Source organism: Mustela lutreola, chromosome 2 (assembly GCF_030435805.1).
Source record: "Mustela lutreola isolate mMusLut2 chromosome 2, mMusLut2.pri, whole genome shotgun sequence".
In the NCBI taxonomy this organism is placed as follows: domain Eukaryota; kingdom Metazoa; phylum Chordata; class Mammalia; order Carnivora; family Mustelidae; genus Mustela; species Mustela lutreola.
In genome coordinates this window covers 159,453,297-159,480,755 of record NC_081291.1, presented here as the reverse complement: position 1 = coordinate 159,480,755, position 27,459 = coordinate 159,453,297, and the positions used below count along the sequence as shown (strand labels likewise).

Below are 27,459 nucleotides of genomic sequence, written 5' to 3'. Positions count from 1 at the left end.
CTGAGCAGAGAGCCTGAGAACCCTGAGATCATGACCTGAGCCAAAGGCAGAGGCTTTAACCCACTGAGCCACCCAGGCGCCCCTGGAATGAATTCTTTTATCCATGGAATGGATAAAGAAGGTGTGATATATATATATATATATAATATCCATTATATATATATATATATATATATAATGGAATACTATGCAGCCATCAAAAGAAAGGAAATCTTGCCATTTGCGATGACACGGATAGAACTAGAGGGTATTATGCTGAGTGAAATAAGTCAATCAGAGAAACATAATTATCATATGATCTTCCTGATGTGAGGAATCTGAGAGGCAGGGTAGGAGGTTTGGGGATAGGGAAGAAAAAAAATGGAACAAGATGGGATCAGGAGAGACAAACCATAAGAGACTCCAATCTCACAAAACAACCTGAGGGTTGCTGGGGAAAGGAGGGGTATGAAGAGGGTGGCTGGGTTATGGACATTGGGGAGGGTATGTGATATGGTGAATGCGATGATATGTGTAAGCCTGACAAGTCACAGAGCTGTACCCCTGGGGCAAATAATACATTATATGTTAATAAAAATAATAAAAAGAAGAAATGCCACGATTCAGCAATTCACTTCTATGTATATCCCCCCACAAAGAATTTGAAAACAAGTACTCACGTACGTGCACACTAATGTTTATAGATGTAGTATTCACAATAGCTAAAAGTTGAAAAGAACACAAACGTCCATCAACAGAAGAATGGATAAAGAACATGTGTTATATACATTATAGTGGAATATTATTCAACCATAAAAAGGAATAAATTATTAAAACATGCTATAATATAGATGAACCTCAAAAAACATGTGTTAAATAATTCAAAATCCAATCACCAAATACCATATATTGTATGATTCCATTTATTTTAAATATCTAGAAGAGGCAACTCTATAAAACAGAAAGCAGATTTATGGTTTCAAAGGACTGTGGGGAGGGGATAATGGGGAAGGACTGTTTAATGGGTATGAGGTTTTCTTTGGGAGTGATGAAATGTCTGACTTGACAGAAGTAGTTGCACAACATTGTGAATGTACTAGATGCTACTGAATTGCATACTTTGAAATAATTAATTTTATTTTACGTGAATTTCACCTAAAAAAAAAACAAACCAACATGACTTCATTTGGAAATATATTCAACTATTAGATCCCTCTCTCTTCTCTAATAATGTTAAAATAGCAACTAAGCGTCAAATGTTTTAAAATATATATAAAAACTTAATGGAAAGGGGCACCTGGGTGGCTCAGTGGGTTAAAGCCTCTGCCTTCTGCTCGGGTCATGATCCCAGGGTCCTGGGATCGAGCCCAGCATTGGGCTCTCTGCTCAGCGGGGAGCCTGCTTCCTCCTCTCTCTCTCTCTGCCTGCCTCTCTGCCTACTTGAGATCTGTCTGTCAAATAAATAAATAAAATCTTAAAAAAAGGGGGGGGGAACTGTATTAGTCTGCTAGGACTTCCATAAGAAAATACCCCCCAGACTGGATAATTTAGAACAATAAAAATTTATCTTCTCTCAGATTATCTCTCACAAACTAGAAGTTCAAGGTCAAGATGTCAGCATATTTGATTTCTCCTAAAACCTTTCTCCTTGGCTTATAGATAGCAGCCTTCTACCTGTGTCCTCACATGGCCTTTTCTCTGTGTGAGCACCTCTTCTTTCCTTTCTTCTTCTTATAAGGTCAACAGTCAGATTAAATTAGGGCCCCACCTCTATGTCTACCCCTAGGCATACGGTTAATCACCTCTTTAAAGGCCCTACCCGCCCCCCAGATGCCTTTGCAGGGGTTAGGGCTTCAACATATGAGTTTGGGTGGAACACAATTCAGTCCACAACAGAGATGAATGAAACAACATCAGCTAGTCAGACTCGCACACATCCTCAGCCTAGAAGGTTTTCCTTAAATTAATATTTAAATTTAAACAGTTCCAAAAAGTTTTTTGTTGATGTCATCGTTGGAACTGAACAAAACTATACCAAAGTTACTTGGAAGAGCAAATATATGAAGTAGACACAAATTTACAGAAAACAAATGAATTTGCTCTATGAAATATAAATGTATACTACAACAATAAAAACAGTCTGAGATAAACACCAGGACAGGTCATATCTTTCTTGATAAAACAGGAGTGAAATGCTCAGAAATAGACTCAAGTATGTACCAGAGGGTGTTATATGGAAAAGCTAGTATTTAAAATCAATGGAGAAATAATTTGTTTAAAAAAAAAAGGCACTGGGGGCGCCTGGGTGGCTCAGTGGGTTGAGCCGCTGCCTTCAGCTCGGGTCATGATCTCAGGGTCCTGGGATCGAGTCCCGCATCGGGCTCTCTGCTCAGCGGGGAGCCTGCTTTCCTCTCTCTCTCTCTGCCTGCCTCTCCATCTACTTGTGATTTCTCTCTGTCAAATAAATAAATAAAATCTTTAAAAAAAAAAAAAAAAACTTAGGGATCCTGGACTTAAAAAAAAAAAAAAGGCACTGAAATATTTAGATAACATTTTGCAAATAATATTAGGTTAGATTTCTATCACAAAGCATCTACCAAAATAAAATAGGGAAAGCTTTAAGTGTTTAAAAAACACACACATACCTACAAATACATACATATGAACATGCCAAATAAAGAAGTCCTACAAATCAGTAAGGCAAACAATCCAACATAAAAATGGGCAAAAGATGTAAACAGGCACTTATCAAAAAAAGAGACCCAAATGGCCAACAAGCATCTCTAAAAGGACTCAACATCATTAGTCATAAGAGAAATACAAATGAAAACTCCAATGAGAACCAACAAACCCGGAACACCCAACAATAAAAGGCAAACATGCAAAGTAACTTGAACTCCTTTATGTATTGCTAGTGAAAGTATAAATTGCTTCTACCATTTTGGGAAACTCTCTGGCAGTATTCACTAAAGCCAAATAGAGTCTATCCTATGACCCAGGAACCCTATACTCTGGTATATTACAGAGAGAGAAGCACTCATGTCCACCAAAAGACATATACAAAAAAAATACTTCATAGTTCCAAGCTGTAAACAATCTAAAGTCAATCAACATCAGAATTGATCAATAGTTTGTGGTATAATCATACAATGGAATACTGCTCAGCAATCATAAATAATATTTACTACTACATGGTGAGTGTCCAGACATAATGATGAATAAGAGGCCAGAACAAGAGTCATATTGTCAGATGTTCAAAAGCCAGAAAAACTAAGCAATGGAAGCAAAGATCAGAACAGTACAGTACTTAACTTTGAGAAGGGTATTCACTGGGTGGGGACACGAGAAACTTGCTAGAGTACTGGAAACGGTCTATCTCTTGATCTGGGTGCTGTATGTGTAGATGGATACATAAAAATTCATCAACCTTCACATTTTAGTGTTGAGTACTTAACTCTATGTAAGGAAAAAGGAAGTACACACATACTGAAGAGTACTAAAGGAAACTTAGATGGGGAACATTTATGTAATCTTAAGAGAAGGGGAAGGTCTTTGTAAACATGACCTCAAGATAAAACCTAGAAAGAGAAAAATGAATTTAACTTCATAAAAATTTTAAAAATGAAACTTCTACATGGCAAATAAACTAGGAAACGTTTTTGCAATTATATAACAAAGAATTAAAATTTTAATATGTAGGAAGAATTAAAAATTTTTAATATATAGGAAACTCTCACAAATCAATAAGGAAAGACAAGGGTATGGGAAGGACATTTACCAAATACAAAAATAAATAGACGTTAAACACATAAAAAGAATACAAATTAAAACAAGATACTATCCTTCACTTATCAGACAGGCAAAAATAAAAATATATTCAGAATAGTGTTGGTATAGGGAAATAGCTCTCCCAAATATTACTTGTGGAGCCACAGAATGGCAAACTTTCTGAAGGGCATTTTAAAATATAGTATTTTCCAAAGACCAGAATGAGCACATTTCCTTAGCCAAACAATTCCACAAGTAAAAATTCATCTTAAGGGGAAAAAACCAACATGACAAGCTTGTAAAATTTCTGTACAACGATGGTCAGTGCAGCACTGCTAAAAGCAACAAAATAAATTCATATAATAGATCACGTATAAATTCTAAAATAGCCACTCTTTATGAAGCACATATGAACTAATTACATGTATTATCTCATTTGGTTGTCACAAGAACTCTGAGAGCTATTACACTATTCCCATTTTCATCTGAAGATGAGAAAATTGAGGTTCAGAGAAATGAGATTTGCCCAAGCTCAACAATCTAGTGAGTGACAGATACAGAATTAGAACAAACTTGGTCTGACTCCAAAAGCCAGTGTTCTTTAATTTAGATTACATCTATTGACAAGGAAGAACATTTATACCACAGTGTTAAATGAAAATGCAGTTTATAGAACAATTGCACAGTTTTATTCTATTTTGTAAAATATACGCATAACTATAGCTATTAGACGTACAGACATGAGTGGGGAAATTCTGGAAGGATATATGTTAAAATGTTAATAAATGTTCTTCTTTGGGTGTTTGGGGAATTTTTTTTCTTTGTGTTTGTTTTTCTTTTCTACAGTGATTAAATTCAACTTATAAATAGAAAAACAAGTCTATAAAATCAATGCCTCTTTGAAATTGTAAATCATAGCCTATTGCCTATTTTCCCAGAAATGTGGTCTATTTCCTCCAGACATTTTTAAATAAATAAGGATCCTTCATACACTTAAACTCAACAAACACATCTTGAGCACCTACTACGTTCTGGGAACTATTACATAAATGATTTTACTTCGGTGTACCTAGATTCTCCTATTTGCTTCTAAGTATGGCTTCAAGGGTACCCACCCTTCCTCTCATATCTTTTTTTTTTTTTAAAGATTTTATTTATTTATTTGACAGAGAGAAATCACAAGTAGTCGGAGAGGCAGGCAGAGAGAGAGAGACGGAAGCAGGCTCCCCGCTGAGCAGAGAGCCCGATGCGGGACTCGATCCCAGGACCCTGAGATCACGACCTGAGCCGAAGGCAGCGGCTTAACCCACTGAGACACCCAGGCGCCCTCATATCTTGATCACAACTATCTGCATTTGAATTTTAAGTGTTATCTCTTATTACTGAATGGAATTAAACCCATACTAAAGGCATATCTGGTATGATACGACCCGTGGTTGGCCTGCCTCAGTGATTTCAGGCTTTGCAGAATCAGATAAATAAATGTCTCATCAGACACCACCTCTGTACTGCCCCCACTCCCGAAAGTAGGGGGCATGCTGGCCTGAAGTGGATTCTTAAAGTTTATTTCAAAACTTTACGTGGAGGGCCACATCTCACAATCCAGAGCACAGTGGCCAACACCATCAGGTGCAAATTCCCCCACTTGTTATACGGTCCTTTACCTATCTCCCCACCCCCCCACCTTTCTTACTCCCTTTCTTTCCGGAACCCTGGTCCTAACCCTAATTCTCCCTTCTGCTATAAGCCCATCAAATGGGGGGGATTTTAGAGCCCATTCTCACTGGATCTCCTCTCTTCCCTTTAGACCTCCACGTATGTCTGATTCAGAAAACCAACAAGCAAACTATACAAAACGACTTCCCCCACCCCGCCCAACACACCCTCCGTGGGACTTGCACAGCCCCAAGTTTCCGCAGCCAAGACAGCTCTTTCAAAGGGGAGGGAGGGAAACAGCTGCCCACTGGTCCCTAGAGACAGAGAAGGAGGTGATCCCGCAGCAGTGATCGCCCAGGGGTCCGCGGTGGTGACGGAGGGGAAGAGAGCAAATCTCTGGTCTCTACACTCTGACTGCGAGGAAGGATCCATCGGGCTTTGCTAAGGGGAGTGTTAGGGGACTAAACTCGGCCCGCCACCACTGAAAACAGCACGGGCACTGTTTGTACACGCAGGATTTTTCAAATGGTTTCTTAAAAATTAAAAAAAAAAAAAAAACACAAGGATTTGGCCACATCACTACAATACCGGTTCGAGTCTAAAGCAGACGGCGCAGCTCGCAGGGGCATTCCCTGGCGCCGCGGGGGGCACGAACCCCGCAGTGCCGCACCACAGCAAGGCGGCGGGAGCCGGCGGCTCGGAGCGCGGATCTGATTGGACGGCGGCCAAGAGCGCCGAGCGTGTGTGCTGCCCCCCGGTGGTCGGCCGCAGCCTCCTCGGCTAACCCTGCGGTGGCGATTCGAGGCGAGGTACCTGAACGTTTTTTCGGTTCGCACGCCCGCTGGGAGCTTCCACAAGAACAGGCGGTGGGTACAGTTCTGGGGCGTCGATTCACAGAGACCGGAGCCTAGTGGCTGGGCGGCGGCGACCGTCGCGTGAGGTCATCACCTCTTGTCACGACCAGAGCACCCGCCCTGCTCTCGCGTCCACACTGAGCGTCGGCGGACGGGGCACTCCTGGCGGCACACAGAGCCCGAGGCAGTTCTAACTCGGGCCAGGTGGCGCCCGAGCACCCAGAAGAGCTGGCGCCCAGAGGCCCGAACAAAGCTGTGGGCGGCAACGTCGCCCACCCTGTGAAGGTCACCTAGGAGACCAGGTCGGCCCCACCCACCGCGTCTGGCAACCTAGACCAGCCAGGGCAGAAAATGGAAGAGCCTCCCGAAGAGGCTCCCGCAGAATCCTTGGCACCTGAAAGCACAGCCAAGTCCCCAGATGACAGCCACACAGATGGCCAGGAAGACAACTGGCAGAACCAGGATGAAGAAAATGTAGAGGACCAGACTGATCCCAGAACAGTTGAGCAGGCTGCCCAAAGAATGTCCGGACAGACTGACCGCAAAGGATCTGAACCCACCGGGCTCCAAGCTTCTGATCAAATGGATCTCAGGGGATCTGACCACGCTAATGTTGCTCAGCGTAGTGCATCTGATCAGGACGACCCAAGAATGTATGCACAGACAGACAGGAGGACATCTAGACAATCCAATCATGTACAGGTGGAAGAAACTGACAGCCAGATGTTTCTACCACCTGAACAAAGAACTTCTGAGCAGTCTGAACGCAGGAAGTCCCCCCACCAGGCTGAAAGCAGAGATTACGGGCAGATTGACCGCAGAATCTCCAGCCAGACTGAGCCAAGAGCTTATGAGCAGAGTCACCATAGATCGTCTGTCTCATCAGAACAACGAGCCTCTGAACAGATTGGCCACAGAATGCCCAGCCAGTCTGACAACAGAACTTTAGAACAGATCGACAGCAGGTTGTCTGGCCTGGTCAAACGAAGAACTTCTGAAAAGATGGACAGCAGGTTGTCTGGCCTGGCTGAACGAAGAACTTCTGAAAAGATGGACAGCAGGTTGTCTGGCCTGGCTGAACGAAGAACTTCTGAAAAGATTGGTCATAGACCATCTAACCAAGCTGACCTCGTACCATCTCTAAAGACTCACCAAGATGTGTATGAGGAAGCTGCTGACCAAGCTGACCGCAGTGCCGATCACCTTTTCGTTGACAATGCTGACTACAGCGAGGAGATGGAACACTTAATGGCTGAAGAGAATTACTACAAGGACTACCTAGCTAACTATGGAGCACCTGGCCAGTATGACGACAGAATATTTGCCCAGTTTGGTGACATTAAGGCGTACAAAGAAGCTGAGCCCAGAATAGAACCCTGTGAATTTGAGACCAAAGAAACCACCGGTGACAATTCTCCAGTTTCAGTTGAGACTGACAATGAAAGTGAGACCTATCTGCCAACCTTTGGCTCGTTTAGTGCCAGATTCACCAGTGATTTGCAAGCAAAAGACCAAGTATATTCCCAGAGATTCCCCTATATCTCACCCAAGTTGGACTATATCATCAGTCAAGAAAAAACTGAAGCTGTAGAAACCAAGCCTGTAGGTTAAAGGGGCATTTGATAACCACCTGGGGGATTGGAGGCCAAGGCAAGGGCCTGTTGTGTTGGTATGGGGGCAGGGAGAGGGTACATGTTGAATCAAAGATGAGGAATAAACCTGCCTATTCAATCTTTGAGGAATAAACCTGCAGTTGATTCAGGAAGGGCAGGAGATCCCAGAAAGGCAGGAAATAGGGTGGGAAGTAGATTTGTTGTTCTGCTGCTACAGGAAGGGCATTCAGGAAGGATCATGAGCCAGGATTCAGGAGACCTGGGTTTCAAGACCTAGTTCTGCTTCCTGCTGTGGGGCACTAAGTCATTTCCCCTCTATGGGATTCCTCCAAAGGAAAGGCTTTCGGAATCAGTTGGAGATCCCTATGAAGGGAAAAGTATTTGAAGTAGATTGGAGATGTGTAAGGTACGTCCCGGGACTTGAGGTGCATTATGTTGCCAGGGGGACCAGTCAGGTTTGTCATCAGAGTGTGTCTTTTCTCCAGTTCCCGGTGTTCAGGTCCCTCCAACACCAGATTCCACCGATAATAACAACAATAACAACAGAACTTCCTGGGTCTTTTCAGTTTATTAAAGACTCTCTGGTGGGGGGATATTTCTATTTCAGGATGATGTTCCAGAACACCAAGAAGGAAGGAAATCTTTTGGATACAATCAAACTTATAGGAGGCAGTTCCCTCCTATTGTATATGAAGATCCTTATCAAGTTTCACTACGATACATGGAGAAGCACCACATTCTGCAAATATTCCAGGTAAACCTCTCAACCCTGTTCTTTAAGAGTGAGCTTTACAGGGATTACAATGTAAAAGACAAACTTGGACCTGGCTCGTAGAGGTACAAGAATGGGTCTTTGTTATAAAAAGGATATAAACTCATTGAGAAGTCAGTAAGTGCACTGAAATGTGTTAACCAAAAGTGGTAAATGAGAAATATCAAAGAATGAAAGTACCTGGGGGGCTCAGTCAGTGGAGGTAGTGTACCTTAGACTCAAGTCAGGATCTTGGGGTCCTGGGATCAAACCCCACATCAGGCTCCTTGCTCAGCGAGGAGTCTGCTTCTCCCTCTCCCTCTGCTTCTCCCCCACCTCATGCTCTCTCTCTCTTTCAGATAAATAAATAAGTAAATAAATTGTGGGGGGGAGACAAAAAACAAAGAATGCTACTTACTGTAGTATGAAGCCCTTCAGGGGATTAGAGGTAAGGCAGGTTAGTTGATAGGGAAAAAGTTGGCCAAGGCTTAAAGCTTGAGTCAGACTGGGAAGGAAATATTGGCAATTGAAAATATTGACAATTGACAAAATATTGGCAATTGAAAAGGCAAGAAAAAAGCTTTTTCAGGCACAAATATAATACTTTCACAAGATGACCAATCTGGGACCATCTAAAAACTGCATTTCTTAGGGAGAAAAAGAAGTAGTTGAAAGTTGCTTTTAATTCTTAAAGTTACAGGGATGCCTGGGTGGCTCAGTTGGTTAAGTGGCTGCCTTCGGCTCAGGTCACGATCCCACCGTCCTGAGATCGAGTCCCACGTCAGGCTCCTTGCTTGGCAGGGAGCCTGCTTCTCCCTCTGCCTCTGTCTGCCACTCTTGTCTGCCTGTGCTCACTCTCGCTTCTCTCTCTATGACAAATAAATAAATAAAATCTTTAAAAAAATAAAGATAATTCTTGAAGTTACAAATTTCATTGACCTCAGGATATGGGGCTGGAGCCTCCTTGAAAGTGTGACGTTTTCTTGGTCAGTAGAGAATTAGAAGAGATTATCACATTTATATAATTTTTTGTTATTTGGTGGGTTGTTTTTGTTTTTCCAAATATTTATTTTTATGTTAATATTATTACCCACCAAGGCACAAGTATCTATATCATAATGTGTACATGTAGTAACGTTGTGGTTAGAAAGGTGTAAAATAAAAATGGTCTACCTCAAATGAAAATGTGCAAACTGGGAGACAAAAAAAATTTAAACTGGGAAAGTTTAAGTTTCAGGAAGTAGGGTATAGAGGCAAGAACACAAATTATGCAATCTGTTAGCCAAAGCCCCAACCTAACCTTGCCAATTCTCATCTTTGTTATTTGGGGAAAATTAATTAACTTCAGTGAATCTTAGTTTCCTCATATAACACAGAGTGATTTTACTCCACCCTGCTCTATGCCTTTTCTTTCTTAAAATATCCTTTTGTGGGAGAGTGCTAATGGCTGGGTTTTCTGGCTTTAATGAGAGAACTACAAATTATTAATGAATTGAAGAAAGTAGAAATCAAATCATTTTATAAATAATTTCCTTCATCTGTCAAGGAAAAACAATACTTGAAAATACAACATTATTATAAGAAAAATTAGTTATCAAGTATGTGCTCAATAGAAACATATGAAATATGTAATTGGCATGGGTGCATTAAACGGATATTAAATATTTTATACCAGAAACTTGCCCCACGGTTATTCCCTGCAAATGAGACTTCTGCTTACTTTATTATAATTTTTTGAGTTATTAAATAACAACAAATTATGGAAGTGAATTTTGAAGTTTTGTATATGCTTTCTCATTTATTATTATAAACATTAAACATCTTTTTCACCTTTTAAAATCAAATACCTCACAAGGAAGTTTCTATGTAAAGACATATTGTGTTTTTAATTTACTCAAAAGATTTTTCTTTTGAATAAAGATAAAGCGATTAATTCAGTTATTTCTCAGGCTAGCAAATCACAATTCTCAAAACAAAAACTTTGTCTAAAACTTTCTCACTACTTGTTTGATCTTGAAAGCTAGAAAAATGTCCGTTGCTATTTATTATGAAATTTTTATTCTTCTATATTTTACTTTAATTTGTCTTGTTTTATCAGTAGTTAGAAAGTAATTTGTCACTTTGTAGAAATACATACATCTCTTTAAAAGATTATGGTGTTGGGTTAGTGCAAAACGCAGCTTCAGCTAGAACCTCACCACTTCAGCTCAAACCATAATGTGATGCCTCATGCTCTCTCTCAGCAGATCACTGAGAACTTAGTCTATGAAAAGCCAGAGGACCCCCTCAGTTTTATGCTGTGCCAGGTATGGAATAGGAGAAAGAGAACAAGCTTTTAATTTTATTTATTGTAAAATGCAGCACACATACATGCACCCAAAACAAAACATGTCCAACTCCATGGGTTATCATGAAGTGAGCACTTATAAAATGTTGAACGCTAATGTCTTTTTAGCATTAGCCATATTCATGGGTAAGTAGTAACATCTGCAGCGTCCATCTGCTTTTTCCTGATGACTAAGGCAGCTGCATACCTTTTAACTTGTTTATTGGCCATTTGGAAGTACTTCTTTTTCTATTGTTTGTCTTTTTCTTACTCACTTGTCACAGTTTTATATGATTTCTAGAAGGGTATGAGCCCTTTGTTGAGTTTCTTGCAGGTTTCTTTTCCTGCTCTCTGCCTTCCCTTTTAATCTCTTGAAGGTATCTTTTGATGAACAGAAATTCTTAATTTTTTTATTAATTTTTTAATTTTTTTATAAACATATAATGTATTTTTATCCCCAGGGGTACAGGTCTGTGAAGAAATTCTTAATTTTGATACAGTTACATTTACAAACTTTTTAATTCATGGTTAGTGCCTCTGGTGTCCTCTTTTGGAAGTCTTCTTAGTCCAAACTCCTGACATAGCCCCCTTATATTATCTCATAGAGAGCTGTAGATTTTGGGGGAGGTGGCAGGGGGTTAAACTTACTTTATTTTGCCTTTGACATTGATATCCAGTCACTTCAGAATTGACTTTATGTGGGGTGTAAGGTGGGATCAAGTTACATTTTCTTTTCTAAGCAGACATCCAATTAACCAAGCACCTTTAGTAAAAGGACCGTACCTCCCATACTGCTTTTTAGTTAAGTTTGATGGTATATTTGTTTATCCTTGCTCCATACAAGACTGTCTTAATTTCGTATACCTTAAAATAAGTCTTTAAGTCAATCAGAGGAAGTCATCATATCTTACTTCTCTTTAAAAATACCTTGTTATTCTTAGGCCTGTGCATTCCCATATCAATATTTATCAAATCACAAACACATACACAATTAGAAACACACACTGATGAGATTTTTACTAGGACTGTGCTGAATCTGTAGATCAATTTGGGAAGAAGGGATGGCTTGAAACAGTATTTCTAATCCTTTATCCTCTGCATTTACTTAGGTCTTTAATTTCTCTCAGTACAGTTATTATTTGCACGAAGATTTTACATATTTTTGATAGACTTATTCATAGGCATTTTATCATTTTGATGCCTTTGTAAATAGAAGTTTTTGAAATTTCAGGTTCTATATGCTGGCATATAGAAATACAGCAATTTTTTGCTGATATTATATCCAGCAACCTTACTGAATTCAACTTATTAATTCTAAACATGTATTTGTAGATAGTGTGGGTATTTCTACATATATAATCATATCATTTGCAAATAGTGAGTTTTATTTGATTTTTCTGATCCTTATCCTTTTTTTCCCACTTGTCTTATTGCATTTATTATGTATCTTCTCTTTGCCTCTTCAGATCCACCTTTTTTCCTTTTCTACCCTATAAAGTAGCTAATCCATACAGACTAGATCAACAGGCTTTCATTCCTTCTGACTTCCGGATGGGTTAAACCAATGGGAAACTCTGGAGGATGATTGGGCTGAGGAAAGAGAGTGAGATCAGGTTTATTTCCCTGGTCTTTTCCCTTATGACCTATCTTGAGTTGTCTGGAGGTCACTGCTCCTCTCAAGGCAACTTTTTACATGACTTTTGCTTCTGAATTCCAATAATGTCCTCTCCTCTTGACCTTCAAGGTTAAGAGGTTATCTCCACTTTTACTGGCTTTGGATTATTGTGTTATCTTCTGTGACTCCCCTATGCCTAATTCTTTTGAATGAACCCTTTCTGAATGAACCTTTATTGAATTCTATTTTGAATGTGCCGTCTATTTTTTGTTGGGACACTGACTGATAAACTACACTAGTTAGGGATCTCTAGTAGAATTAATATTGGATAGAAGTAGCTACAGTAGTTCACTTTGCTTGCTCTTGATCTTTAAAAAAAAAAAAAAGTTTTCCCTATTTAACCATTAAGTATGATGTTTGGCGTGTTCTATAGATACTATTAACCATATTAAGGAAGTTGTTGTCTTATTCTGTTTTCTGAGAGTTGTTCATCATGAATCATTATCTTTATCAGATTATTTTTCTATATCTATTGAGATGATTGCATGATCTTTTCTCCCTTATTCTGGTAATGTAATAAAATATGTCTATTTTCATTTTCAAAACTCTTCAAGCATACATACAGGAAATTACACAAGTCAAAACTGTACAACTTGACAAATTACCACTAATTTAATAGACCCATGAAACTACTGACTACGTCAAGAGATAGAATGTTACCAGCTCATCAAATCCCATATGGTGCCTGTTTCCAATCACTACCATTTCTTTTCCACAAAATAACCACTATTCTGACTTCTAGATTAGTTTGGTTTTTTTTTTTTTTTTAGATTTTTATATAAATGAAATCAAATATTATGTACTATTTGAGGGCTGGCTTCTTTTGAGCAACTGTATGTTTATGAGATTCATTCATCTTATGCATACTCATTCCTTTTTATTTCTGTACCCTCTATTCTGAGTTAGACTTTGGGTTGTTCTGAATAATGCAGCAGTGAACATTTGTACTTACTTCTTGGTGCATATGTACATGCATTTCTATTGGTTTCATACCTAGAAAGAGAATTGCTAAGTTGTAGGGTATTGACCTAAGTTCAGCTTTAAAAGATGGCTGCCCAAAAGTTTTCCAAAATACTTTGATCAGTTTATACTCTCACTTAAAGTGGCATTGCTCTGCTTTTCTTCATGTTTCTTATGTGGTGCTTTGAACTTCTAGGAACTGTGGGCTCATGGTCTTCATCATATTTGGAAAGTTGTCAGCCAAATGTTTCTTCAGACATTTTTCTGTCTCAGCTTCCTCCTCTTGGAACTCAGTTACACATATAATGGGCCCTTTGAAGTTGTCTCACAGCTCACTTGATTCTCTATTAAATTTCTTCCCTCTATATCATTTTGGATACTTTCTATCACTATGTCTTCAAGTTTACTAATCTTGTTTTCTGCAGTGTCTAAATTCCCATTAATAATAAAGTATGTTTCTCACTGCATACATTATAATTCTGTAGTTTCATCCCTAGGAGTTTAGTTTGTGTCTTTTCTAGAGTGATGATATCTCTACTTCACTTTTTGCACATAGAGAATACAGTTATAATAATGGTTTTAATTTTCCTGGTCTTTATATGCTTGGTAGTTTTTTTTATTGAGCTGTAATTGACACATAACATTGTATTCATTGTAAGTATATACCTGGAAATTTTTGATTTGTATAAGATATTATGAATTTTGCCTTGGATGGGTGGTAGAATTTTTTGTATTCTTGTAAATATTCTTGGACTTTATTTTGGGGCCCTGCTAATTTACTTGGAAACAGCTTGATATTTTCAGATTTTGCTTTTAAGATTTTTTAGAGGAGCAGAAGAGTTTTCAGTCTAGGGCTAATTATTTCCCACTTCTGAGGTAAGACCCTTTTGAGTATTCTACCCAATGCTCCATGAATCATGAAGTTTTCCAGTTTGACTGGTGGTAATAGGCACTGTTCCTGTAGATCAATTTGCCGAGGCCTCTGCTAGTTTTCTCACACACATACACTGATTGATATTCAGAGGATAACTTGAAGGGGACTTTCTGCAACTTTCCAGAGTGCTTTCTGTACCATTCTCTCATCTCTGGCACTCTGTCCTATGTACTATAACTGTCTTGGTTTCCCCAGGATCTCAGCTTTGTCTTCTCAACTCAGGGATTTACTGAGTTTCTCTTGGGTTCTTTTTCCCTACACTAACACCAGGACATCTGAAAACAGCAAGGTACATGCACATTTGTGATTATTATGTCTTTCTGATTAATTGACTCTTTTATCATTATGAAATGTCTAGCTTTCTCCTTGGTAATATTCTTTGCCTTGAAGTCTATTTTCTCTGATATTAATACAGCCAGTCCAGCCTTCATATCTAATAGTTCACTTGGTATATATTTTTTTCATCCATTTATTTTCAACCTATCTATGCTTTATATTTGAATTGTGTCCCTTGTAGGTACTACATAGTTGGGTCTTTATTATCTTTTCTGATATTCTCTGCTTTTTAATTGAGCCATTTAGAACAAGGGTAGGCAAACTATGGACCACCTACTTTTAAATGGCCCGTAAGGTTAGAAAGAATTTGCCATTTTAAAGTGGTTGAAGAGGAAGGAGGAGGAGGAGGAGAAGGAAGAGACGAGAGAGGAAGAAGGAGAAGAAGGAAGGACAAAGGAAGAAGAAGAGAAATAACTTCAAGAAAATAAAGGGAGAGGGAGATTCCATAGCATCAACAAATAGTATGTGTTCTGCAATGCCTAAAATATGTAGTATCCAGCTCTTTTCAGAAGAAGTTTGCTAATCCCTGGCTTAAGCCATTAGCATTTAACCTAATTATCAGTATGGTTGAATCTAGAGCTCTCATTTTTTTGTCTTTTTCATTCTTTTCTTCCTTTGTCATCACTTTCTCTTAGATTATTTGAATAACTTCAGTATTCTGCTTTAATTTGTATATTGGTTTTTAGCTATACCTCTTATTATTTTTTAGTAATTGCTCTAGGGATTGCAATATGTATTGCTAACCTTCCACAGTATACAATTAATACTTGTATTGCTGCACATGAAAAGGAAACTTTATTATCATACAGAGTCCTTTAGTCCCATCTATTCTTTTATGTTAAAGTTGTCATATCCATCACTTTCTACATAAGTGAAAACTCCCACAAGTCAATTATTTTGGCTTTAAATAATCATATGTATTTTAAGGAACTTAAGAGAAAACAAAAGTCATATTTTACATTTATCTACATAGTTTCTGTTTCTAATGTTCTTACTTCCTTTGTGAATTTTTGTATTTCTCTCTGAAGTTATTTCCTTTCAACCTGAAAAACTTCTTCCAGCATTTTTAAAAAAGATTTTATTTATTTATTTGCAGACAGAGATCACAAGTTGTCAGAGAGGCAGGCGGAGAGAGAGGGGGAAGCAGGCTCCCTGCTGAGCAGAGAGCTCTGGATGCAGGTCTCCATCCTAGGACCTCGATCCCAGGACTCTGGGATCATGACCTGAGCTGAAGGCAAAGGCTTTAATCCACTGAGCCACCCAGGCGCCCCCTTCCAGCACTTTTTGTACTGCAGCACTGATGGCAAAGAAGACTCTTGGTTTTCTTTCACCTGATAATCTCTGACACATTCCTTCTTGTAAAACATTTTTTCTGGCTATAGAATTCTGAATTGACTTGTCCAGCTCTTAAAAAAGTGATTTTACTCATTCCTGGCCTTCATGGTTTTGGATGAGAAATCCACAGTCATCCAAATTGTTGTTCCCTTCTACATAATGGGCCATTTTTTCCTGACTGCCTTCATAATATTCTCATTTTCTTTAGTTTCCAGAGGTTTTACCATGGTGTTCATTGGAATTTATGATTTGGGGAGTTAGCCGAGCCACTTAAATCTTATAAATTTATGTCTTTCATCAAATTTTGGAAGTTGTCTGCCAGTTTCTTCAGATATTTTTCTGCCCCATTCTTTCTCTCTCCCTCTTTTCCTTTTAATACTCAAACTAACTTTATATTAGACCTTGATATTGATATTATCCCACAGATGCCATAAAGTTCTCTTCATTTCTTTCCAATTTTCTTGCTCTCCAGGTCAAATAACTCCTTGGCTCTATTTTCAAGCTCACTGACTCTTTCTTCTGTCATCTTTATTCTCTATTAAGCCTATCCAGTGAATTTTTTTTTTAATTTTCAGTTCTAAAATTTCTGTTTGGTCCTTCTCTTTATTTTCTACTTATCTTCTGGGATAGTTTATATTTTCTTTGATTTCCAGTATATTTTCCTTGACTTCATTAAATATAGTTATAATAACTGCTTTAAATGCCTATCTGATAATCTCAAATTGGATCATCTTGCAGTTGGCATCTGTTGATTGTCTTTTCCATTTGTTTTTAACATTTTATTGTGATAAGAACATTTAACATGAGATCTACCATTTTAACAAATTATTAAGTGTACCTCACATTATTATTGACTATAGGTACAATGTTATATAGTAGATCTCTATAGCTTATTCATCTTACTTAACTGAGACTTTCTGCCCATGAATTAGTATCTCCCCACTTCCCCTTCTCCCTAACCATTGGAAACCATCATTCTATTCCTTGATTCTATGAATTTGCACTTTATACCTCATGTAAGGTATACATGTATACCGTATTTGTATACATGTATACCGTATTTGTCTTTTTGTGACTGGTTTATTTTACTTCACATAATGTCTTTATTCATCCATATTGTCACATATCGCAAAACTGTGTTCTTTTTGAGACTGACTAGTATTTCATTATGTGTATATACCACATGATCTTTATCCATTTATCTGTTGATTGACATTTAGATTGTTTCCACATCATAGCTGCTATGAATAGTGCTACAATGAACATATCTCTTCAAGATCCTGATTTCAACTCTTTTGGATAAATAGAGCAATCCCAGAAGTTGAATTGCTGGATCATATGAAGTTCTATTTTTTTTTATTTTTTTGAAGATTCTCCATACTGTTTTCCATAGTGGATACACTATGTTTGCATTCCCACCAATAGTGGGCAAAGGTTCCAATTTCTCCACACCCTTGCCTACAAATTAATGTCTTTTTGTTTTGGTAATAGTTACCCTAACTGGTGTGAGATGATGTCTTTTGGTGGTTTTGATTTGCATTTCCCTCATGATTAGTGACACTGAACATTCTTTCATATACCTGTTGGTCACTTGTATGTCTTCTTTGAAGAAATGTCATTTTCAAATTAGTTTATTAGTTTATTTGTTTACTATTGAGTTTTATGTGTTACAATATGTATTTTGGAGATTAACCCCTTATCAAATAATGATTTGCAAATATTTTCTCCCATTCTGTAGGTGGCCTGTTGACTCTCTTGATTGTTTAGGTTGCTATATGGAAGATATTTAGTTTGGTGGAGTCCCACTTATTTAGTTTCGTTGCATGTATTTTGGGTGTCGAAAGCATGAAATAATTGACAAGACCAATGCTATGAAGCTTTCCCTCTACATTATTTTCTAGGAATTTTACAGTTTCAGGTCTTATATTTAAGTATTTAATCCATTACTAATTATGATTATTATTTTTCTGATTATTTTTTAAGGGTCCAATTTCATTCCTTTGTGTGTAAACAGTTTTCCCAGTACCACTTGTTGAAAAGAGTTTCCTTTTCCTCTGTTTATCTTTGGCACTCTATTGAAGATCAGTTGACTGTGAATGTATAGATTTATTTCTGGGATCTCTATTCTGTTCCATTGTTCTGTATATCTGTCTTTATACTGGTACCATATTGTTGTTTTTATTACTTGTTTTTATTACTGTAGCCTTGTTATATATGGAATAAAGAAGTGTGATGCCTCTATCTTTGTTTGGCTTTCTCCAGCTTTATTTGTTATTCAAGGTCTTTTGTGGTTCTATAAGAATTTTAGAGTTCTTTTTTTTTCTACTTCAACATTCACCAGAGGAATATGACTGAATTCAGTCTACATCACATACTATTCACAATATTCAGACTATGATCTAAAATTATGCTACTTATAAAAATACCTGAAAATACAATCCATTTTTAAGTGCAAAAGATTGTTTTTCTTCTTCCTTCTTGGTTTTGATATCTTTTATTTCTTTTCCTTGCCTAATTGCTCTGGCTAGAACTTCTAGTACTATGTTCAAGTGGCAAGAGTGGGTATTTTTGTCTTGTTCCTGAACTTAGAGGAAGAGCTTTCAGGTTTTCACCACTGAGTATGATGTTAGCTGCAGGCTTTTCATAAATGGCCTTTCTTATGTTGATGTAACTTCCTTCTATTCTTTCTTTTGAGAGTTTTTATCATGAGAAGGTGCTAAATTTCATCAATTTTTTTTTGATCTTTTAAGACAATCATGTGATTTTTATTCTTCATTTTATGAATGTGGTATATCACAACAGTTGATTCTTGTTCATAGTATACAGGTGTTATTTGCAGTATTCGTTTTGTAAGTGCTTATTCTTGCATATAGAAAGCAGTTCTTACTTTTTTGTATAAAACACACACATTTAAGGTTTTATCACATAAGTCTAACTATGTGGTATTTTCACTTATTTAGTTCAAAATAATTTCTAATTTTCATTATGTTTCTTCTTCAACTCATGGGTTTGAGGACATTATTTATATAAACTACCAAATACTGGATTTTATAATTGCCCTTTGGTTAATGATTTCTGAGTCAATTGCACTTTACTCATAAAACAAGATTTCAAATATTTGAAATGTGTTGACTTGCTTTATGATGCAACATATGATTAACTGTGAGTGAATTAATTGGTGTTGAAAAAATTTATTCTGCAATTATTAGAATATACCCATTAGATCAAGTGTTCTAAATACATTCATTAGATCAAGTTTGCAAAATATGTTGTTCAAGTCTTATAATATGATGGTGAATTTGCTTGTCTGCTTTAGTTCTGTTAATTTATGCTGTGTGTATGTAGTTACAGTTATGTTATTAGGCATGTATGAATTAGGATTCTTATATTTTTCTGGTAACTTGAACTTTTTATCATTAAGAGGCATATCATGAACTCTAATGACTATTTAGTATTATGATATCTATATCAGATTTATTTTAGTCAATTTTAAATGATATAATATGCTTATTGCTTTTAACTTTACTCTGTCATTAAGTTTTAGATGGCTTTCTTATAAATAGCATGGAATTTTTTATGTTATTCAAATCTGACATGCTTTTAATTTTAACCCATTTATACTTGACGTTATTAAGGATATATTTGGGTTTACATTTATTGTCCAACTATATGCTATTTGTTCTACCTGTTCTGTTTATTTTCCTCTACTTTTTTTTTCTTTTTTCACTCTGTTTTCTATTAGTTCAGAAGTTATATGCCCTGAATTTTTTTTGTTGGTTTCTCATTAGGGTGATTTCAAAAAATTGATAGACCTTATATTTTTAGAGTAGTTTTTAGGTTTACAAAACAACTAAGCAGAAAGTACAGTGAGTTATCAGTTACTTCCTTCTCCTTTCCCCATTTCCCACCCCTAGTTTCCCCTGTTATTGACACCTTGAATTGGTGTGGTACATATTTTAACAGTGATGAGCCAATATTGATATATTATCATTAACTAAAGTCCATGGTTTACGTTAGAATTCTGTGTTGTGAATTCTATAGGTTTTGAAAAATGTATATGATATGTATGTGTAATTATAGTATCACACATAATAGAGTCACTGCTCTAATAATTACTTTTAGTATTTTTTAATGGGGGCACCTGGGTGGCATAGTCAAACATCTGACTCTTGGTTTTGGCTCAGGTCGTGACCTCAGGGTTGCAAGGTGGAGCCCTATGTGGGACTCTGCACTCAGTGCAGAGTCTGCTTGACACTCTCTCTCCTTTACCTCTCCCCAACTCTGCTCTCTCTCTCAAATAAATAAACAAATCTTTAAAAATATATATATTTTAATGGTTCCCCTGAAATTACAACAGGTACACTGGACTTACCAGTCTGAATTATTTGTAGTAGGTCACTACAAGGACTTTTGTATTTTAAATGTCTATATATTTTAACCCCACAAGATATGGTAATTCCAAGTTGACCAAAATTGCAAGTGGAAAAAATTCTTTTTCATTCTCTTCAGGTACAGGAAATGATAGAAAACAGAGACAAAAGTGAAACCTACAAAGAATGAATTTCTCCTCAGCATTGTTTACAACCCTCAGTATCAACACTATGTTCTGTCTCTCACTCTGAAAAATGATTTTTGAATGGTCATTGGTAGTGACTCTGCCTAGATATGTTCTTAATTTTTAAGTAAAGATCTATAGAGTATCTACTTCAGAAATTCACATGATAGTTACAGATACCTCTGGCTAATCATACAAAATATATGCATGTTAATTTTATCAATGCATTGGTATTTCAGACTCATTCCTCCAAAGCACTGCACAATAGTCAGTTTACAAATCTCAAGGAGGATCAAGAAAATAATATGACCAATTTATATACATAGTTCTCATAAAGCATACAAATCTATCATATCTCCAAGCTGTTTATAAAATTTTCCATCAGAAAATATGTGGAAAATAATTTTTATAGCCCTTTTTCCCCCCTCTCTTAATGGAAAGTGATTGTTGTAATACCTCCAACATATTTTTACTGTTTTCCTCTTTAACCCTGCCTGTTATATTCTGTCATTAGTAGATGGAATTTAATCTAATCCTAGGGATAGCTTGCCTCTGGTTTTTAACCTAGAGCAAAATTCAAACATATTATGCTACTATGTACACACCTGTGTGCATAGTACCTGTGGGAAAGGCAGAATCACACTTCCTCATTACCTTTATCCCCTGAAGAGTATCGACATTATATAGACTGTGTAACCAGTGGAACTGGTATTTAAAATCAAAAGCCTTAACATGGTCTGTCTGGTATGAGAGTATCTGCCCAGCAATCATAACTGACATGATCAGCTAATACTATTTTTGTAAGCTGAACCTTTTGTTTAATTTCAATTGGAATATTAAACCAGATTTGATTCTTTACACTGGTGACTTGGTGTGATTATGTGGTTGCATCACAATGAATTAAGTTTCGTTTAAATGGTCAAGCACAATCCTACTTCTTTTATGCCTAAATTCATTTCTAATAATTATACAATTATTAGATAACTTCTGCTGATAACTTCAGAGTTTAATTAGTTCCTTCAATTGCCCACAAATTGTGCATGTGCTCAGTCTCAATAAATGTTCTCCACTCAAGAGAGGCAGCTTGTCTGTTGATTGTGGGCCAGCAAAACCAAATGAAAGCTGGATAACTTAAGGGAAAAATTTGAGTGACATGACTGAGGTTATAGTCAGTTGGGTGAACAAAATAACCCAAAGATTATTAGTGTTTGAAAACTTGGATGTTATCAGTAACATCTGAAACTAAGTATTAAATTTAGTTCACTGGTTTTCAGTCCTACCACCAGACAGATTGACTATACTTTTCAAAGCAGAACACTTCAGACCAGACCACCCCAGTCATTTCAGCCCTTCTCATTGGCTTCATTGCACAACTGTCATTTTGAACTTTTGCCAACAAGGCATTGAACCAGAGGGGATGAGATTGGTATGGCCCCATAATCCTATGTGGGCACATATAACTGAAAGGAGAAGGAAGATGGGAGATCAGGTTCACTTTCAGTGACTCGGGCTCTCTACTAAAAGAACTGTGTAGTGTAGATCAGTCAGCCAAAAGTATATTCTGTTCTTAGTCCCTAAGTGGTAAGAAGTAATCTCAGGCCCCGGGATAAACACTAAAGGTGAGAATCTAGGTGAAACAAGCTAAGAGGGGAAGTGGAGTCTCAGAGAAGGCCTTTTCTGAGTAGCTAACAGAGGACACGGATGGCCACATGGAAGAAAAATGTCATGGGAAGTAAGTTTCAATGTCAGAACAACCAGAAATCAAAAGATATGATCTCCCTTGAAGGAGTCCTCCCAGGATTCTTCTGAAGAAGTTGTTCCAATAGCTATGAGGTGTGAGCGTTCCAAGTGTTAAATGAGATAACATGTAAAAGAACTTAGAACAGTGCCTGGCACTGTTAGCTGTTATTATTTTAATGCTATTATCCACAATATTAATATTCCATTTTATCTGAGGAATCCTAATGACCCTCCCTCACTGCATTCCCTGCCTGCCTGATCTCACTGTAACAGAAAGCAAAGCTACTAGACCAGTTTTCTTGGGCCTGTTTCCTCCCCTCTTCCATTTAAGGAATAAATGTGAGACATCATTTATCATTAGGGAAATGGAAATCAAAACCAAGATGAGATACCACTTCACACCCAGTAGGATGGCTATAATCAAAAAGACTAACCAAAACAAGTGTTGACAGGGATGTGGAAAAATTAGAACACTATACACTGTTGGTGGGAATGTAAAATGAGACAACCACTTTGGGAAACAGTCTGGCAATTCTTCAAAAAGTTCAATGTCTTATTATCATATGACTTAGCAATTTCTCACCTGGTATATACCCAAGGCAACTGAAAATCTATGGCCCTACAAACCCTTGTACACGCTTGTTCCCAACAGCATGCAAAAGAACCATAAAGTGGAAACAATACAAATACCAGCAATTGATGAATGGATTTTAAAAATGTGATAATTGACAGATAAATGGAGAAACAAAATATCATAAATACATACGAAGGAATAGTATTCAACCTTATAAAGGAAAGAAATTCTGTCACAAGTTACAGTCTGGGTGAACCTTGAGGGCATTATGCTAAATGAAATAAACCAGCCACAAAATGACAAGTAGTGTATAATTCCACATAAAGTATCTAAAGTAGGCCAGAGTCATAGAAACAAAGTAAAATGATGGCTACCAGGGACTGGGGGGAGGGAAAATAGGGAGTTGTCTAGCAAGCATAGAGTTTCAGTTTTGCAAGATGGAAAGTTCTGTACATCTGGTGCACAACAGTGTGTATGTACTTAATATCACTGAGCTGTAAATTTAAAAATGGTTATGATAGTCAATATCATGTGTTTTTTGTCGCAATTTTTAAAAATGAAAAATGGAAAAAATGTGATATATATACAGATATATATACAGTGGAATATTTGTTATAAAAAGGAATGAAGTCCTGATACACATCTATGACTTGGATGAACCTTGAAAACATTCTGCTAAGTGAAAGAAATCAGACACAAAGGCCACATGTTATATGATCCCATGTATGTGAAATGTCAAGCATAGACGAATCTATAGATATAGAAAATAGACTCGTGGATGTCAGAGGCAAAGGAGGAAGGGTAATGGGGAGTGAATGCAACGAGGATGAGGTTTCTTATGGCGGTGATGATGACGTGCTAGAATTAGATAGTGGTGATGGTGCACAACTCTGGTCTAAAACCCGCTGCATTCTACATGTCAAAAGAGTGGGTTTTATGGTATATGAATTACATATCAACAAACCTGTTATTTAAAAAAGAATAAATGTGGACGTTAATATTTTTAAGTCTAGTTTATGACAGAGGAGGGTAAAGGAGAAACTCAGAATCATTAGGAACAGGAATATCTGAGCCCTCCAGGAGAATTACCTATCTCCTCCACTCTTTACAAATTCCCTTGTTTTACTCTTTAGTCTCTTCCATACGCTTTATTTTTTTTTAATTAGCCTCTTCTTATTTATATGTACGTGTACATGTGTGTGTCTAGCTTTATTGAGCTATAATTAACATACAACATTGTGTAAGGTGCACAATGTAATTATTACAGATATATGTGTATACTATGAAATGATTTCCCCAAAATAAATCCTATTATTTCTTGACTTACTGTTTTACTTACCCAATCTCCTCCACTTGCCTTCTTCTTTTTCTTATGTAATCAGTGTGAAATATATATAAGTAAGTATGTAAGTGCAATTATGTCTGTTATGTTTTTGTGCTCATGTATCTGGATATATTTTTGTTGACAGAGATGTGGCCAAGTGTGGTTCCAGGGATCTGTGTATCTATGCTTGAATCTTCATGTCAGTTGTTTGGGAATAATGGAAGGCTAAAACTCAGAATTGTGGGGTTGTTGTTTTTTTTTTCATGTGTGGCAAACAATACTAGTGTTCCAGTGCCTTATTAGGCTCTCCAAGGGCCATTTTTTTCTTGCAGCATTGGCAGAATTTGCAATACCCTAACATCAGAGAGAGTGGTAGGGTGGCCTGTTGTTATCAACAGAGAGGAGTCTGTAGGCAGAATTAAGTTGTCTAATTCTGTGTTGTAGTTTTGCTTAAAAAAGAAGGAGCAGTTATTTTCAAAATCCATTAAAATTACAGTAAAGATTTACGAAAAGAAGTAAATCCATCTTGATACTCAAAGCAGAAGAGACAGAAACCAGAGATTTTTGTGATTTCTGAAAACAGAAAGCAGATGGGACAGAGCAGGGCCGAAGTTCCACCTCAAAGCCCGCAGAGGAGAGAAACGTTTTTCCAGGCAGAGCCTCAGAGCCAAACGCAGTGTAGGCAGACATGGGAGAAAGGAGTGAGCTATGAGTAACAAAGGACTCCTCCTTTCTCGTGACCTTTACACTCCGTTTTAGTCACCTACCCCCACAGCCACATCATGTCATCACCAAAACTGCTCCAAAATGAAATCACTCATAGAGTCAAATGACACATCCAGATAAGATACTGAACCTGGAGAATTTATAAGGAAGATCTGTGCCTAATTTTTATACTGAGAAAAAAAGTGGGCATAATTTTCCAACTTCAAAAATGTCCAACCCCAGATGGATCAAATAAATTATGACACATCTATGCAATAAGATTCTATGCACCTGATTAATGTTGCTGGACTTACTGTTTAATTATTTGGATGGTATAGTTGGATCTACTCCATACCACATAGCATCCATACATGTACACAACTGTACATATATTCTAAAGAGATAAGTAGGAAAAGACAGACTGAAAGAAATAAAAGAATCGGGAAATACAAAATCTTGAGTTGGAAAGCCCTTTTTAAGCATAATGCCAAAGGTGAAAATCATTAAGGAAAATATTTATGTAAGTGACATGAAATATTCTAAAAGTATGAAAGAAAGTTACCAAAAATGTAAATGACTAATCAAGAATAATAATTGTGGTAAACATGGCAGGTCAATATCCTAACTATATGACAAGTTCCCACAAATCAATTTTTAAAACCATAAATACTCCCAATCAAAAAAGAAGGCCAAGAATGAAGGGACAGTTATGGATGAAAACATGTAAATAGCCAAAGAAATATAAATTTTAAAAAATTAGATACCAATTAAATATTATTTTAGACAAAAAACTTTTTAAAGATGGTGACTAACCTGGCTTAAAGTGGAGGTAAATGGGCCCTTTATCATACTGTTGTGGAATGTTTGTATATTTTACAAACTTTCTGGAAATCAGTTGGATCACATGATTCTAAACACTTTAAAACAAACATGCTTTTTAGTCAGAAGCTCTAATTCTAGGAATTTACACCAAGGAAAATAATGAAATGTGTTTAAAAATGTATGTATAAGAAAATTTACAACATTATTTTATAATAATGAAAAATTGTAAATCTGAATTTTCAACCTTTGGGATTCAGTTAAATACATAATAACATATTCATATGGCAGGATATAATATATCCATTAAGATTATATTGTAGAATAATCCCATAGGGAAATGTCTGTATCATATTATAAGTGAAAATAACTGGTTTAGATGACTTTAAATAAGTTATGATCCCAATTATGTGGGGGGAATTCAAATAAGAAAGATCAAAAGTGCCATAAGAGCAGGGATTCCTTCTGTTTAATGCCTGCTGGAACTGTACCTGACACATAATAGTATCTCAAATAGTTCCTGAATGAATGATGCTACACCAAAATCTATATTGTGTTTATCGCTAGATAAGGGAGTAAAGTGATTTTTATTTTCTGCAATGCACATACATTCATTTTTTTTATCAGAGTAGAATAATGAATATTTTAAAGGTTGAGAATAATTTAGAGCAATACATAAAGAAATACAGATTCCTTCATAAAACTGGCCCTTTGGCCCTCAAGCATTATTTAATGCAATGGTTGTGAGGGTTTTTTGATTTGGGTTTTTTTTTTTGTTGTTTTGGGGAGGTTTTTCCACCAGGACAAATAAATCTAATTCACTCTAAACCTTCCAAATCAGAAACTCATTCATTCATTTTAAACTCTTCTAGTTTCAGTGAGGCAGCGAAGGCAGAGGAAGAAAAGCAACAAGTAAATAAACAAGGTAATACCAGCCTGATTATTTTTATGAAGGAAATAAACCATGTTTACATGAGCAAGAATAACTGGAGTGGAGAGGGCAGGCCACTCTCAGAAAGGCCTTTAGGAAGGACAAGGAGGCAGCCCAGCACCACCGTGGGAAACGGATTTCCACTCACCAGAATGGCAAGTGTGCAAGCCATGTGTTTGGAGCACACACAGGATGAGAGTTGTGCTCAGTGAAGTGGGTGAATACATGAGCAACTAATAAGCCACGGCGAGGGGCTTGGATCCTACTCTTGAGCACAAAAGGAAGCCACTGAATGTTTTTTAGGAAGGGAATCACAAAGGCTGATTTATGTTCTTAAACGTCCTCAGGACACTTCTGATTAAAAGTATAGCTTTACACTGCATCACAGAATTTTCTGCCCCCGATATCTAATAAAATAAAAACTTTACAAAATCAGAAGTATATATACTTACTTAATCAAATTAAGAGAGGCCACAACCTAATTCACTGCTCTTCAAGAGCTGGGGGCTAAGGAAAGAAAAAGAAATTTCAGGAGAAACTTCTTCAGGAGAAAAGCAGAGAAACACACTTATACTTGTAAGAAGACAAAGACCTGGAGTTCTTACTATTTTCCTTGAATCTAAA

At 37.0% G+C, this 27,459-nt stretch overlaps 1 protein-coding gene and 1 long non-coding RNA gene across 6 annotated transcripts in view; one reads left to right on the top strand and one right to left on the bottom strand.

Annotated features, from left to right (window-relative positions):
- LOC131825098 (uncharacterized) overlaps positions 1 to 6,302 on the bottom strand; it is a 44,005-nt gene extending 37,703 nt beyond the window's left edge. Inside the window, exon 1 of the long non-coding RNA XR_009351127.1 lies at positions 6,217 to 6,302. This is a non-coding gene — a long non-coding RNA (uncharacterized LOC131825098). The remainder of the gene's footprint in view (positions 1 to 6,216) is intronic.
- Positions 6,264 to 27,257, top strand: TEX55 (testis expressed 55). Of its 5 annotated transcripts, none has more exons than XM_059164009.1 (4): positions 6,264 to 7,859; positions 8,478 to 8,624; positions 10,868 to 10,927; positions 26,777 to 27,257. In XM_059164009.1, exons 1-4 carry the CDS (start codon positions 6,609 to 6,611, stop codon positions 26,783 to 26,785), a joined length of 1,467 nt encoding a protein of 488 aa, XP_059019992.1. In that variant the 5' UTR covers positions 6,264 to 6,608; the 3' UTR covers positions 26,786 to 27,257. The 5 variants fall into 5 exon arrangements, with proteins under 5 accessions (XP_059019992.1, XP_059019991.1, XP_059019993.1 ...); XM_059164008.1 differs by having other exon boundaries at positions 10,865 to 10,927; XM_059164007.1 differs by lacking the exon at positions 26,777 to 27,257 and adding an exon at positions 20,697 to 22,199 and having other exon boundaries at positions 6,265 to 7,859.
- The last annotated feature ends 202 nt before the right edge of the window (positions 27,258 to 27,459 follow it).